General features: G+C 40.9%; 1 protein-coding gene across 6 annotated transcripts in view; it reads right to left on the bottom strand.

Annotated features, from left to right (window-relative positions):
- The window catches only part of fam184ab (family with sequence similarity 184 member Ab), a 187,258-nt gene that overhangs the window by 50,897 nt on the left and 119,946 nt on the right, over nucleotides 1-16,415 (bottom strand). For all 6 annotated transcript variants that reach the window (XM_032543041.1, XM_032543045.1, XM_032543042.1 and 3 more), the window contains exons 11-14: nucleotides 15,459-15,620; nucleotides 14,344-14,465; nucleotides 6,107-6,257; nucleotides 1,587-1,799 (exon numbers count right to left, since the gene is read on the bottom strand). In XM_032543041.1, the coding sequence (XP_032398932.1) occupies nucleotides 1,587-1,799; nucleotides 6,107-6,257; nucleotides 14,344-14,465; nucleotides 15,459-15,620 (648 nt within the window). The remainder of the gene's footprint in view (nucleotides 1-1,586; nucleotides 1,800-6,106; nucleotides 6,258-14,343; nucleotides 14,466-15,458; nucleotides 15,621-16,415) is intronic.

Raw genomic sequence — 16,415 nt, 5'->3', positions numbered from 1 at the left:
ACACACACACACACACACACACACACACACACACACACACAAATCATCCCTCTAATGCCTCCACTCTGGATAATTGAGTTTTCTCTCCCTGCACTGCTGATAGAAATATAAACTGCCCGCCACCATAAAACCCTCCTTAAAGCTTTTTAACATGTTATTTCCCTGCTTATTAACCAAGTCTGACAGACGAAAGATGAGTTTTTGACAGAAAAAAGTGGTCAACTATGTGGTTATCTTGAGGGAGTGTGCAGCAGCCGTTGTGTGTGTTTGCATCAGAGAGGAAGAGGAGGAGAGGAAGATCACAGGGAGGAGAATGCTTGTTACAGCAGTCAGTTGGACTTCGATTTCATAGGTGCTGCGTGACTCAGAGGTGATATGCATTGCGTGCACACACACACACACACACACACACACACACACACACACAAACAAAGTGTTGTCAAAAACACAGCATAAGGATGCCATTTCCTGACTTCCATTCTGCCTAAAGCATTAATACAATTACGGCGTCCAAGTCGGAGAAGGGATTTGGTATTGTGATGTATAGCTGATCCAAATCAACCTTGACTGTGAAATGGAAGGATTAGCGTTGAGGAACAGTTTCTTGGCACCTTCACGAGTGTGTATGTTGGTTTGTGCTTGCATATTTTGACATTATAAAAGAGGAAACACAGAGCTGTAAGCATAGCTCCTTGATATACAAGCTGTCTGCTGTCAGCGAGAGTGAGTAACGCTGCCGATGACTCACTGCCAGGCTAACCTCGACTCTGAAAAGGCTCTATTGGATAAAGATGTCATGGAGGGCTTCTGCTGAGGAGCTGGCAGAGATGATGCAAATGCATACATTCATTGCATATAATTACGGGATAATCATTCTTCAGTTTTGAAGAATGCACATCTTGGCTCAGTGTGCTGAAAAGGCAGGTTTTCTGGTTTTCTGGTTTTGCTTTATGGCAGTGGGCTCACATTTCTACAGCCATCCTACCAGAATACCAGAATACAACCTCCAGGATAAATGTTGCTATTGTTATGCAATCAGCTCACTGTGTATGGTGCTGATTGAGCCTGAGTACGAGGACTGCAGAAGCCCTCCATGGTGCTGATGGGACTTAGTTCTGAGGTTCTCCATCACTCTGCTGCCCTACTGCAGAGTCTGAGATATGGGATTTCAGATTGCCCTGTTAACGGATCCTGCTAAAAATATAGGCCAATGGCAGCTGGACGTTTTTGACAAGAGCTACTCACACTGGCAAGGCTGATATTGAACGATATCTATATAACTAATGTTAGGAAAATCTGTTTATGTTTTGTAACACTTTTTAAATATATATTGGCCAATTTATCGTCATATCGAATTAATATTTATTCATTTAAAAAGAGAGCTATTATTTTGTTACTGGTTGAAACAGATTGTATTTTATTATATAAGGTGTTTTTTTTACCATTGAGGCGTAATAAAGCACGTTCATTAACCTCTGAGAAGCCTGTCTGACTTTGTGTCTCGAGGCCGGCCGAGTGTCCTCTTTTTTGGAAATCGAAACATGTTCAGACTAGTTTATTGTGTCTGCATGTTGTCCACCACCTACCTTCAGGTCCCTCTGCCTGGCGTGCTCCATGTCCTTCATGGAGCAGCAGTGGACCTCCTGCAGGCGCTGCTGCCGCCTCTGGTGCTCCGTCTGCAGCTCGTCCAGCTGCATCCGCAGGTGCTCCCTCTCCTGGCTGAACTGGTGCTGCAGCTGCTGCAGCGACGACTGCGACTGGGACAGCTGCATCTCCAGGCTCTGCTTCAACAGGGAGATCTAGAGAGGAAGAGGCAAAACACGGCACGTTAGACCGGGAGGGAGACTTGAACAAGAGCGAGAAGTATCAGGACGTTTCAGGCTGTCTCTAGGCAGCAGCGTCGTTATGCAGCAGTATAACAAAGAAAGGCAAAGAAAGGGGGTGGCAATCAATTAGGCTTAAACAAAGGTTGCTGTTGTATTAAGAGTTTTGTAATTCTTCAAAGCCTCGAGCAGTTTCTTGCTTTTATTGAATAAATCATTTGCAGTCCATTGCAGTATATAATGAACTCTGGCTAATGGTACAGGGCAATGAATGTAGCAATAGAATTCACTGATGGGGGGAAGCAGCATGCTTCACCAAATTAGTCTGTCTAGACAACTTAAGATAATGAGTATTTGGCTGAATGTAGGGGAAAAAATTAACAACCTTGTAAAATCTGCTTTAGCAATATTTTACTTAACCTTGGTGATGCTAATGAAGCTAATGTGATAAAGAAGCTTAATAGGAAACGTTAGGAAAAAGAGGACTACATCCATTATGTTGGAAGACCTGTAATGTGCTACTGAAAGGTCAACCAGCTGCTGTGGGAAGATGCCTCTCCTCTCATGTTTAAAAACAGCAACACTTGTTGGCACAAGGCCCAGGGATGATAACCTTGGCTGCTTTACCAACTGTTGAAACCCCTTGGAGCAAAGTGACAGGTGAGACCAGCTGGACCCTAAATAATTCATTTATTAACACTTTAAAACACAAATTAATGCATTCCCTGTTGGATCACCTTGCAGATCATCACACATGAGATTCCAAAACACAGCAGAGAAGGATATCAAGGATATCAATAGCTGTGTCCTACATTTTGGAAATGATATCATCAATATGACGCGAGTCGTACAGTGTGTAATAAGAATGGAGAGCTTTATTAACAGGATATGGTTATATACGCTTTATTCTGACCTTTTTAATACCACATTTGGGTTTCTCAATTGTGAAATGTTTCAGGTGTTGAAGGTGACTTTTATTACTTAGACAACTGGGCGTCATGTGAAAGGGTTTAAGTCTGGAGTGATGTAGGCAACCTGCAACATTGTTGGTTCCTTGGAGATGGCTCAACAAGCTGGAAGCACAACACTGACATATCATCACCTAAAGTTGTTTTGGTGCTTAGTCACACATCCTGCAGATATGCAACATTTGGCAAAGCAGATTTATTTGTAGAGCACATTTCAGCAACAGGGCAATTCAAAGTGCTTTACACAAAATCAGTTAAAAAACTGTTGAAAAATGAAAAACATTAGTATTATATTTAAAGGAACACGCCACCGTTTGTTGAAATAGGGTTTATCACGGTCTCCCCTAGCTGTAGATAGGGGGGGCCGACGCATTTTTCGTCTCAGTGGATGCCTTGTTTTAGTCTGGTAACACCGGCAGCGCAGCCGCTAGTTAGCTTAGCATAGTGAATGGAATCCTATGTTGCCGGTTAGCATGTTGTGAGTAAAAGTGAGCCAACAAAAAAACAACTAATTACTTCTTGTGGCCTGCGTATTCACAACGAGTAAAAATAGCAATGCAGATTAAGACTAGATGATTTGGGATTGATTTGGGACTATATTGGGTGGAAGCACAGCCGAAGCACAGCCGAAGCACAGTCCCAAATCATCTGCCTAGGAAATCGTCTAGTCTTAATATGCATTGCTATTTGTACTTGTTGTGACTACGCAGGCCACAAGAAGTGATTAGGTTATTGTTGTTGTTTTTTTGTTGGCTCACTTTTACTCACAACATGCTAATTATGTAACATAGGATTCCAATCACTATGCTAAGCTAACTAGCGGTGGCATTGCCGATGTTGCTAAAACAAGGCATGCACTGAGACAAAAAATGTGTCTGCCCACCTATCTACAGCCAGGGGAGACCGTGATAAGCCTGTTTCAACAAACGGTGGCGCATTCCTTTAATATATTTAATACATATTCAAAATAGCCAGAAGGAAACATTTGTCTCTTAAACTGCTAAATGCTTCTTTACGCCATTTGGGTGGGTCGGGTGTTAACTCTCTGTGATGTTGTCATTCTGAACAACGCCTTTCACATCACACAAACGTTTCACTGTTTTTATAAAATGATTTATTAGTGCATTAACCCTCATGAAGGTATTGTAACATGCCCTGCTTTCTTTTAAAATACTCAGTAAAAGGTGCAGAGGAACTTATTTCATATTTTCTTACCTGTGCACACATCACCCTCCTACTTCATCACATAAAGCGATGCCACGGGTATTCACATGTAGAGTTTTACTTTTTAAAAACATAGCGTGAAGCATCTTGTTTGTGAGCAAAAGTCAAGTCATATTTTGTAAAAGTTATATCTCTCCACGCATCAAGGCATCTCTGGCACAGACATAATAGTCTGTTAAAAACACAGGCCGTTAGAAAACAGTCTGTTCCATCGTTCTGATTTCCAAACAGCATCTTCTCTGTCAGGGTGAATCTATTAAAAGGCTGCCCGCTGCTCTGATTTGACATCAGAGTAAATAAATATGGTTGTGCTGATTGCGAGGCGTGAAGCGGACACATTAATCACTGGATGGGAGCTGATGGACAGCGTGATGACACCCAGCAGCACGCCATGCAGAAATGAACATCAAGTGTGTGCGTGTGTGCGTGTGTGTGTGTGTGTGTGATGACCACAGCAGGGCTTAGTCACGCTACATTAATATAACTATTACTGGACGGTCGTTAGCAGCAGCTGCCTGCTCCGGTGCATTCACTGCAGCATCAGATAATGAATGTGTGAGTGAGTTTGTCCACCGGTGCGAGGAAGAAATAAGAGAGTCTGGCCGAGACCGGAGGTCTTCCAGGGGGCAACCTGAGCTTTGAAGGGAGGCGGTTGCTGTTATTACCATTATCATCCTCTCTCTCCATCACTATTGATTTTCTTGCTTCTGGTATAATTACAGCGATTCGACTACAAGCTGCAGCGTTGTGGTATTCACAGCTTAGGCGGAAGATATAAACCATCTTTAATCAGTACTGTGTATGAATGAGGGTACCTGCTCATGTACTCAGTGGTGAAATGTCACGGAGTAGAGTTTCCATTTTATAGTATTCATTATACTTCTGCTCTATTCTACTATATTGTCCTTTTAACTCCACCTCATTTATTTGAAACCATACATTACTTTTGCAGATTATTAATACAAACTATAACCAACTAAATATGATGTAGTATTAAAGATTATTGTAAGATATCCAGCAGTATATAAAGTAGTTAAAATAAACTCAACCTCTTCCAGCTGTCACATGATGGACACAAGAATGCAGTATTAAGTATAAAACAGTAATAAAAATCCAGCAATATCATTTACTGTACTGGATAGGATTCTGAAATGGGCCGTTCTGCAAGATCAGTACTTTAAGTACATTTTGATGTAAACACTACTTTTACTTTCATTTGTAAGAGTATTTCAGCACTGTGGTATTACTTGTGAGTACTTCTTCCACCACTGCTGATCCTCTACACCCAGAACTAGTGATCATCTCTCTTTGCATGTTCTTTCAATTTCATTATGTACATTATACCTTGTGTTTCTTTAAAAATGTTGTAAAGCCTTTACTTGTTAAGGGCATAAAACAACAGCTTCTCATGGTTCTCATGGTCAAAAAGAGCAGGAGGAAACTGTGGTAGGGTGGGAGACCATACCCACATATTCTGGGACTGTCCAGTGATACAGACATACTGGAAAGACATTAAAGATGGATTTCCCCTTGGACCCTTTGTTTTTCTTATTGGAGATAATACCTGAAGACTTGCTTTCTAAGGACCAAAGCTACATGCTACATATCTTGTCAATGACCGCAAGAAAAATGATTACTATTAATAGGATGAGGCCTGCCCACCCCCCCACAGTAGGTCCACAACAGGTCCACACAATGGAAAATATGACTGCTATTTTACAGCTGAAGGTACCTGTGTTTGTGAAAAGATGGACTCCTGTCACTCTAGGCCTTGATTTAGAATAATTTAAACATACTGATGTGTAATGGTGTATTTATCCTGCATCTATGTCATCAATATGGTTGTTGAACGAAGCTTAACACAGGGTGACCATTTTATTTTTATTTTACTTTTTTTTTTAATTTTGTTGATTAGAAAGTAAAAAAAAAAAGTTTAAGTGTACTGTATTGTGTTATTAAAATTGCCTGTAATGTTCAATTTGGGCAATTAAAAAATAAAAAAATAAAAAAAAAAGAGCAGGAGGGCGGCTGGTCCCCCACATGCACATCCTGCCCTGCACATGCATGCAGATCGGTTGGCGCCACGCGTACCTGTTCCAGCAGGTCCTCCACTTTCCTCTGCCAGCTCTCCCTGGCGGTGCTCAGTTCCTGCTCCTTGCTCTGTGCCAGCTGATTCAGCGCGGAGGCCTTGTCCTCCTCGTGGTCCTCTCTCAGCTCCTCGCGGAGCTTCTTACACTCCTGCCTGCAACACAACAAGACACACACACATATTTGTACTAATGTTTCAGGTATTCGGCCAATGCTTCTTATCTATAGTGATTCACTAAATCTGGAACAAAACCAGCATCGGTTTTAACTGTGGACTGCAAAGTTTGCAAAAAGCCAAAAGCAAAGGGCAGTGCCTTTACACTTGAATAAACAAGATATACCGTTTGTGCGAGAAGATTTTAGAGCAGCTAAAGACAAAGAGAGGGGCAATTATAGTAGGCTTTAAAAATGATCCAAGGAAGTGTTTGTGTTTACTCTAATGACCTGTACACCTAATTAAAAAAATAAATCATTCACTCGATATACATAGCTGATATTCATTTAGTGAGGTGTATATTTTTGTAATGATTTCAGATTCTAAACTATGAATGGGAATCGTTTTTTAAAGACAAATATTGCTCAATCATTTGAAACTAATCTAATGAGGTAAAGGCCACTTGACACACGGTTGACATATTTTGGCTTTAATATGGCTAACGTGTTTGCAAACAGTTGAGCTTCGTGTTTCATGTGACATGATGAATGTTTATCCAATATTCACTCTCCATTACATCGGGTTTAGTCTCCACCAGCTCCTGAGAAAATAAATCGGAGTCTTTAGCTTCTAAAATGCTCAAATGAAGTTGTGAACCGTAAAACTAAACCAATGAAAGACTGTCGAGTTGAGGTGAACTGCCGAGTGAGGCGACAATTATCTGTGGGTTTGTTACTACGTGCAACTATTTTAACATAGTGTTGTTTTATGTATAGTTTATATATAGTTAGGTCACTTGGTTTATTATTTTTTAAAGATTGTTTTTTGGCATTTTTAGGCCTTTATTATGACAAGGCAGTTTAGACATGAAAGTGGAGAGAGAAGGGAATGACATGCAGCAAAGGGTCACAGGTCGGAGTCGAACATGCAGTCCCTGCGTCGAGGATTGAGCCTCTGTATCTGGGCACGCGCTCTACCAGGTGAGCTACTCAAGCGCTCACTTGATTCTTTATTAATACAAAAAGATGTATTGTAATAGTAATGTGTGGTCCATCTAACCGGGCTTGATATGCACTGTGCTGTGGTTGTAAATCAAAACTGTGCAAGAGCACAGTTCATATCTCTTTAACACTGCTGCTAACAATGTTTTGCATGGCTGTGAGTGTGTGTGTGTGTGTGTGTGTGTGTGTCAGTGTGTCAATGTAATAGCTGCGTGGGTAGTTGAAATGGCAGCTGTTAAATGTAAGTATCGAGGCAGCACATTTTTCATCGCTCTGAAGCTCGAAAGTGTCAGACTGAAGGCGGACACACACACACACACACACACCCACACACACACACACGCACGCACGCACACACTGGTCTTTATAATAAGTGTTGTTCTATAGCATCTGCTCGGCAGGAAGAGGAGGATGAGGGCAGATGGAGAGAGGTAAAAGAAAAAACGAACTGTCAAAGAATCATAAAATGTGGAATAATTGGCTGGATTCAACGGTCTGTGCTGTGAGATATAAGGCGTACATGTTTATGTAAGGTGTGTGTGTGTGTGTGTGTGTGTGTGAGGATCCTAGTGAACTGAGGGTAAAAGCCCCCCGAGCCTCTCGGTGCAGGCCTGGTGTATCAAGTACCTTCTACTCCACTTCAACAGGGAGAAAAGGCTGATACTCAGGAGGTTTGGATCCTTACTGATTCTCCTAGCCTGTAAATCTCCTTTCGGCAGAGTAGAGCGCCACCTATGTGTGTTCAGCCGAACAAACCCCACTCTGCAGGGCCGTCAGGACGGTTCAATGATGCAGGAGTAGGTAGTTTAATTCCAAAGGCCAAGGGAACTTTATCAGGATGCATAGTACCCTGATCCATGGAATAACTGGCCTTTAATAATACAAATCTGCCTCTATGGGAATTTAACATAGGGGGGTGTATACTTATGCCCCCTGTATTTTAACATAGGGGGTGTATACTTATGCCCCCTGTATTTTAACATAGGGGTGTATACTTATGCCCCTGTTTTTAACATAGGGGGGTGTATACTTATGCCCCTGTATTTTAACATAGGGGGGTGTATACTATGCCCCTGTATTTAACAAGGGGGGTGTATACTTATGCCCTGTATTTTAACATATGGGGGTGTATACTTATGCCCCTGTTTTTACACATAGGGGGTGTATACTATGCCCCTGTATTTAACATAGGGGGTGTATACTTATGCCCCTGTATTTTAACATAGGGGGGTGTATACTTATGCCCCCTGTATTTTACATAGGGGGTGTATACTTATCCCCTGTATTTTAAATAGGGGGTGTATGCTTATGCCCCTGTATTTTAACATAGGGGGGTGTATACTTATGCCCCTGTATTTTAACATAGGGGGGTGTATATTATGCCCCTGTATTTTAACATAGGGGTGTATACTTATGCCCCTGTATTTTAACATAGGGGGTGTATACTTATGCCCCCTTATTTTAACATAGGGGTGTATACTATGCCCCCTGTATTTTAACATAGGGGGGTATCTTATGCCCCTGTATTTTAACATAGGGGGGTGTATACTTTGCCCCTGTATTTTAACATAGGGGGTGTATACTTATGCCCCTGTATTTTAACATGGGGGGTGTATACTTATGCCCCTGTATTTTAACATAGGGGGTGTATACTTATGCCCCCTGTATTTAAATAGGGTGTATACTTATCCCCCTGTATTTTAACATAGGGGGGTGTATACTTATGCCCCTGTATTTTAACATAGGGGGTGTATACTTATGCCCCTGTATTTTAACATAGGGGGGTGTATACTTATGCCCCTGTATTTTACATAGGGGGGTTGTATACTTATGCCCCTGTATTTTAACATAGGGGGTGTATACTTATACCCTTGTATTTTAACTAGGGGGGTGTATAATTATGCCCCCTGTATTTAAACATAGGGGGGTGTATACTTATGCCCTGTGTTTTACATGGGGGGTAATACTTATGCCCCTGTAGTTTAACATAGGGGGGTGTATACTTATGCCCCTGTTTTTAACATAGGGGGTGTATACTTATGCCCCTTAGTTTAACATAGGGGGGTGTATACTTATGCCCTGTTTTTAACATAGGGGGTGTATACTTATGCCCCCTGTTTTTAACATAGGGGGGTGTATACTTATGCCCCTGTAGTTTAACATAGGGGGGTGTATACTTATGCCCCTGTAGTTTAACATAGGGGGGTGTATACTTATGCCCCCTGTATTTTCAGGAAGAACATTTATTTATTTATGATACATTATTCATCCACAAAGACAATTGGTGTCCTTAAAAGGCTGGACATTTTTACATTTTTTCAATTAAGGAATTAAGATCAATTTCCAAAAGAGGTTTTTTTGTTCCTCTTTTTGATCAACTTTAGCTGGGGGGGGGGGGTAAACTTCCTCAAACCACTGTGGCTTCCTGTCTTTTCCCAGTGAGAACGGGGGCTAATTTCTATCCTTCTAATATAACTGTCTCCATCTGATCTGACTGACTCTTTGTAGAACTTACAGTGGGAGCTGTTGCGTGTCTGCTTCATCACTAAAACTCATTTTATGTCCATGTACTGGATGCTTTTCAGTAAAAATGTTTTATCAATGTGGCTAAAGATTTTCTATAGGTGGACCTTGAGCTTTGAATTGCATTTATCAAATTACTATTTCCAAGCCCGACATTTCCGCTGACACATTTTGAGAGTTTTTATAGAAAAACAGTTCAACAAAGAAGGCTTATGAAACATTCTTAGTACCAAGGACTTGTGCTGATTATTAACTCCATTCTCAGGTGTTCGTGACAGCAGCCATGGCTTCATAAAAGAATGATCAGGAAATGATTTATTGCGGCAATGTGATGCAACTATTAAAGATATATATCCTTTTTTTCCTGTTCATATGATCTGCTATCTGCGATAAAAAGCTTTTCTTTTTTTTTTCTTGATGATGTAAAGCACTTTGGACACCTGCTGGTGCTGTAAAGTGCTATATAAATAAATGTTGATTGATTGATTGATTGATTTCACAAAACAGAAGGGATTAGAGCTACTGTACGTGTAATGAGGGTAATTAAATATTAGTTGTCCTTCTGATATTTACCATGTCAATGTCAAATCACTGATGGAACTACACATTTTCCCAAACGCAAATATCACTGTACACAACACCTGCTGGATAGTCTGGCCATGATTGAGCGCTGGTCTGGGGGGGTCTGCTCTGTATTTTTTCTGCCAGAGGCGGGACCAACGGGCATAGTTCCAATGTACGCAATTGGATAGTTCTTCAACCAATCAGAGCAACGATCTGGGTGACGTAAAAGCCGCAGCGGCATCAACGGGTTGCTGCGCTCCGGTGGCGTTTAGTGGCTGCTATGTTGAATATAATCCAAATTGTTTATTTACAGTACCAATTGTTTACATATACATCTGCAATACCGTACTTTAACTGTAATACGCAATTACTTTCCACTGCACTTTAACTCGGATAGCTTCTGCCTAAACTTTATTTGTACTACCTTAAAATCCATTGTTATACTGCTAATTTTAACCAAACTTATTATATATATATATATATATATATATTTGTAAAAATTCTGTTTATAATATATATCTGGGTAGACCTAAACTGCATTTTGTTGCCTTGTACCTGTGTAGTGACGATCAAGTTGATTCTAATCTAAACTAATAATCAAGATAAGATATAATCAAGAAGCTGCTTGGTTGCTTCTCTATCGTCATCGTGTTGAACCCACCAATAGCGCGCCAGGTAGATAAGCCAGTTTGTGATTGGTTCCCGCAAAATTGTGAACTAAAGCAGGAGAATTAAAGGTGCAGGTTTCCTGGGAGTAATCAAATCGCCGGCAGAGTGGGCGGGGCTTACCCAGTCTACCTGCTTGAGGCATCTTGTACAAACTCTGCTCTCTGCAGGTGACCCTACTGGGAAAGTTGGATCACCAACGTCATTAGATGCCATCCTCTGGGAACCATGAATGCCTCTTCAAAATTTCAAAACAATCCATCCAATCCACAGTTGTTGATCCGTTCAACCTCCTCTGTACATTTGGTAATCCGGAGAGCTCTTTCAATGATTCTGCTATCACAGAGAAAGCGTCTGTTTCCCCCGTGAAACAGGGATTAAAGCCAGCCTCCTTAATTCAGACGGCTCACTAACCACGGTGTACTCACCCCAACCACCAAATGAATAGATGTTCTCCTGAGAATAAGGAGCCGTGCGCAGCAAGACAAAGGAAGGTGAGCGAAAGCTAATGAAGAGGAGACGGGGAGGAGGGGAAGAGTGACAGATAGAAACAAGCTCAGCACGCTGGTACACTGTTAACTTCTACAGTATGTGGACATCTGCATTCAAGGTCCACTCTTATTATGACTCTGAGATGTATTAGTAATTTAACTGAATGGGCCACGGTCAGTTTGTTCTCTAATCTGTCTTTGATGCAGCCATTTTTAATCATTAATGTCACGCCATCATTGTCAAGGTCTTTGTGTTTGTGTTTTGTCACTTTTAATTCAAAACTGTTAAATTATTGGATGTTATGGGCCTGTCTGGAAGCCCTTTTTCCTACTGCTTAGATTAGATTAGATTAGATTAGATTCAACTTTATTGTCATCACACATGTCATCACACATGCTTGAAATAATATTAAGTATACAGGAGGCAAAATCAGGCAAATTTGCATGATTAGTGAAGTATGTCACTGGTAGGAGGGAGTTTGTGTTTGGGTTAGAAAAAAGTCAAACTTCTAGGGAGTTATATAAAAAGAAAACAACTGTCTGGAGAGATGCTGCTGACAGATTTAGGTTGTGATGATTCCCGAGATGGGAGATAGGAGAAGGATGCTAAAGGTTCCTAAACTGCTTCCTGGTATTTTTAACATCAGTTCTTTCATAATTTGACGTACAACTTGACACAATTTGGTCCTTTATATTTGTTGTGCTTTTTTTCTCCTTCAACTTGGAAGTGAGAGGCTCACGAGGCCAATGCAAACCATTAAAAACAATCATGTACTTTTTGCCATCCTGATCTGTGGCTTGGTTGAGATTACGGTAAAGTTAAGCTTTTATATTTAACCTCTGTGCAGCGCTCTAGCTTTAACCCAGTTACCTTTATTTCCTGTGTAATTTAAAAGTAATTTGAGACCGGATGTACAAAAGGATTTGATACGATATTGGAAGCATTGGCTTAACTCAAACAAGCACAAAGAAGAACAAAGGATCAGAGCAAAGTGATACAGGAAGGGGAGAGGAGTACTAAAAGATAATGAAGGTGAAGCAGAAAAATATCCAAGGGCTAAAGAGAGTGTAAAAATATCAAACAATATCAGTGTAACCTTTAAAAGGCAATAACAGATTAAAGAGTTGAGACACAAGGAAGTCACCAGGTGATAGTAGTAGCACATGATGACAGGGAGCAGCCTGTTAATTAAAATGTTGGAGCTATAAACAAGAAAATCAAATTAAGATATATTTCTTGGTAAGGGTCCCGTCATTTGGTCATTAGAAATGACGATTAAGAGATCAACTGAATGGGATATTATACAATTGAAAAAGTAATAATGAGCAAAGTAATGGAGGCACTGTTTCCAAATTCCATATTTTTTGGCACGTCCAAACTGCTTATTGTTAATTTTTGGCTGTCATACACTCTATTAACAATATGCATACAGGGATTGTAAACCTGGTGGTCTACGTTCACCCCAACCAGGACTAATCCACTGGGAATTATTAAAGTATTATTATATATATTTTTATAAGACGTTTTTAAACTACAGCTCCAGTGGGGCGGCTCGGTTGGACACCTAGACGTCATACTTTTTTCAAATCTCCAGTTAGTTTTTAGTACTGACTTAATGTAGGGCCCTATGGATGTTAATTCAATTTTATTTATATAGTGCCACATCACAACAACAGTTATCTCACTGCGCTTCTCAGAAAAGAGCAGGTCTAGACCGGACACTGGGATGTTATTTACAGAAACCCAACAATCTGTCTTACAGCTTTTTAAAAATTCAAAATGTCACGATTCTGTCCATGTTGTCTGTTGTTGTCTGTCCATTCTGTTATCACAGAAACTATTGGGCTTTACATTAATGCTGCCATCCGTCTGAGCCTAACCCTGACCCTCATCAAAAAAAGACACGTGCCACCGGGCTAAACAACCTTTCTGGGGGAAACCCTGACGTATAATATCAACCTATACATCAGGTCTCAGGCCTCAGTCAGACACTCCGTACATAAGAAAGAACATAACGAGTAAAAGAGGGTTTGATGTGACAGTCAACATACAGTTAGTCTCCCTTAGCTCTCAGATCTAGCCCATTAGTTTAGTATTATCTATCCAAGGTTTGAGACCATGAAGTACTGGGCGGACCAGACACAGGTCCAGGGACTTAAGGGGTCTGGGGACCATAGAGACGGAGCATTCAAGATGTGACTGGCAGCATTTGGTTAAAGTGGCAATTATCCGAGTAAATCGCTGTTATATAAGTGTATATGTCCACTTATTCATCTGTGATTTAAAGCAGCAACTTCAGTCCAGTCACTTATGAAAAAAAGACAAAATCTTTATTTAAATGGAAACGCTTTGACCATTAAGACCCAATTTAATGCTGAGATAAACTCTAACGAAGTCATTTAGAGGCTGCAGATTTTAAAAATGCACATTGCTCCACACCTCATAACCGTCAGTTTCATTCTTTTAAGGTTTTTGAATAATAACACTTGAAACGGTCTATGGACGTTAACAGAGATCGAGCTGAGAAGCTGCAGAGCCCTCCGAGGAAAATGCTCCGTCATGGTCAGTGCTGTGACCTGTAAGAGTCTGTGTGTGTGTGTGTGTGTATATATGTGTGTGTGTGTGTGTGTGTGTGTATTTTAGTAAGTGTGACAATTGAAAAAAAGAAAATAGAAAGACTTTCATTTCCCATCCGTTCTTAGTTTCATGGTCTCTCTTTGTTAAAGGACAAGATTGAGGACGGTGGCTGTTGTCAGATACGCTTGCACGCGCACACACACACACGCACGCACACACACATATGTGGACACACACAGGCACATACATACACACACACCTACCTGAGTGTTTCGGTCCATTTGAGCTCTAGCTCCAGAGCCATCTTGTCCATCTTAAGTTTTTCTTCTTCTTTGGTGGTGATGAGTTTGGCTTCATGCTGACGCTTTTGGATCTCCAACTCTCCCTGACAGACAAAACAAGACACACACACGCAGACACACACACAGACACAGACACACACACACACACACACACACAACACACACAGCACACACACAAAACACACACACACACCACACACACACACACACACACACACACACACACACACACACCACACACACACACACACACACACCAACGACGGTAGTGTGTCATTGTAGTCTAAACGTTGCTCAGAGGTCTTGTCTGCCCCGACTAGAATCCAGTTCCTTAGGCAACTCTGAAAACTTTTTGGATTTTCTGTAGCGTGAAAAAAGGTTGAAGCCTTTTGGAGAAAAACGACACAAAACGTTGCTATTGGCAGAGTCACTCAAAAACATGGTGACAGGGAAATCCTTCAAAATCCCACTCTGGTCGAAGCCCAAGTCAGCATCATAGGACTCAAATTATTCCATTAATTACTTGAGGAGATGATAAAAACAAGAAAAAATTGGATAAATATGAAAACTGAAAAATTATGTAGTCATTTAGCAAACAAAAAACACAAATAATTTACTGGTTCTAAGAGGAATTATTTTCTGTGTTCCATCATTACAAAGTGAAAATGTTGGGTTTGGGAGTGTCTGTCAAACTAAACAAGCACTGGAAAGTGATTTTCTTCTTCTTAATTTTCTAACATTTAATCTAATCATCATCTAATTTGTGACTAAATAAGTCACAAATTCATGGTTACTTTTGAATGTAAATTAATTAATTATTTATTTATTATTATATTTGTGAAAAAAAATCCCACATTATGCCAGGTCCTCACTTCCCCAAGGGACTGTTGGACATTCAAAACCTGGTTATATGTTGAGCTGAGGTGTGAAGTCAGGCCTGTTGTTGTGATGGTCAGGGTGCAGAATGCATTATGTCTCTGAGTGTCCTCATAAGTACAGAATAACCCAGCGTGTGTGTGTGTGTGTGTGTGTGTGTGTGTGTGTGTGTGTGTGTGTGTGTGTGTGTGTGTGCTGACCTGCAGGGCAGTCAGCAGGTTGCTGGTCTCCCTCAGCCGGGCCCTGGTGGCGTCCAGCTCCTCCAGCAGTTTGTCCTGCGCCTCCTTCAGAGTGGAGATCTGTCCCTCAGCCGTTCCCATGTCCTGCTCCCCCTGCTGCACCTCCTCCTGCAGCCGGATCAACTGGGGGGAGGACAGAGAGACAGACAGACAGACAGACAGACAGACAGACAGACAGACAGACAGAGAGTTAAAAAGTGGGAATGAACTACATTCACAACTTGTCTCAGTGTGGCAGCAACCTTAAAACTACATCAGCATTTTATGCTCAGCGAGGTGGAATTTCCATCAGAAATGCACTCAATAACCATTTCTACTTCTGATTTTTAAATGAGCCAGGCCCATGTACTTTTTGCCAACGTGGCAACATAGTTTTGCAATGCATCAGAAAATAATTTGCCTCGATGTTAAAAGCACAGTACAACTAAAAGGGCACAACAACAGCAGTACATCCAGCGTGGCAGTGGGTTTCTACACAGGAAGATAAGACCAGGGAAACAGAGAATGGAGGTTCTGTCTCTCTCTTTGTCTTTTTAAATACACGCACCACAAGCTGGGCTCACAATGGATTTATACAGTTTATTTTCCACATAGGTCATTTTACTATGTCCTTTAAGAAAAATGGGAGCTGCATATTTGGAAGTGGCTCGCACCTTATTGTTCAGCTGGTAATACTTCATCTTTCAAATGGTAAATACTCTTTATTATTAGGTACTTACTATTCAAGTCTCACACATCATTAAGGATTCAGACTCCGGGTTCTCTAACTTTTGGAGGTGACATTATCAACAATAAGTAATGAATGGGGCATTCATTACAACAACAAACAAAGTTTCCAAATAATCTAGCCATTAGAAGATGCATCAACATTGCAATTAGCCGTTTTACGATGCAAAACATATATATATATATATATAT

Source organism: Etheostoma spectabile, chromosome 18, assembly GCF_008692095.1.
Source record: "Etheostoma spectabile isolate EspeVRDwgs_2016 chromosome 18, UIUC_Espe_1.0, whole genome shotgun sequence".
NCBI lineage: Eukaryota > Metazoa > Chordata > Actinopteri > Perciformes > Percidae > Etheostoma > Etheostoma spectabile.
Note: the sequence above shows the minus strand (reverse complement) of the source record. Positions and strands in the feature narration are given on the sequence as shown.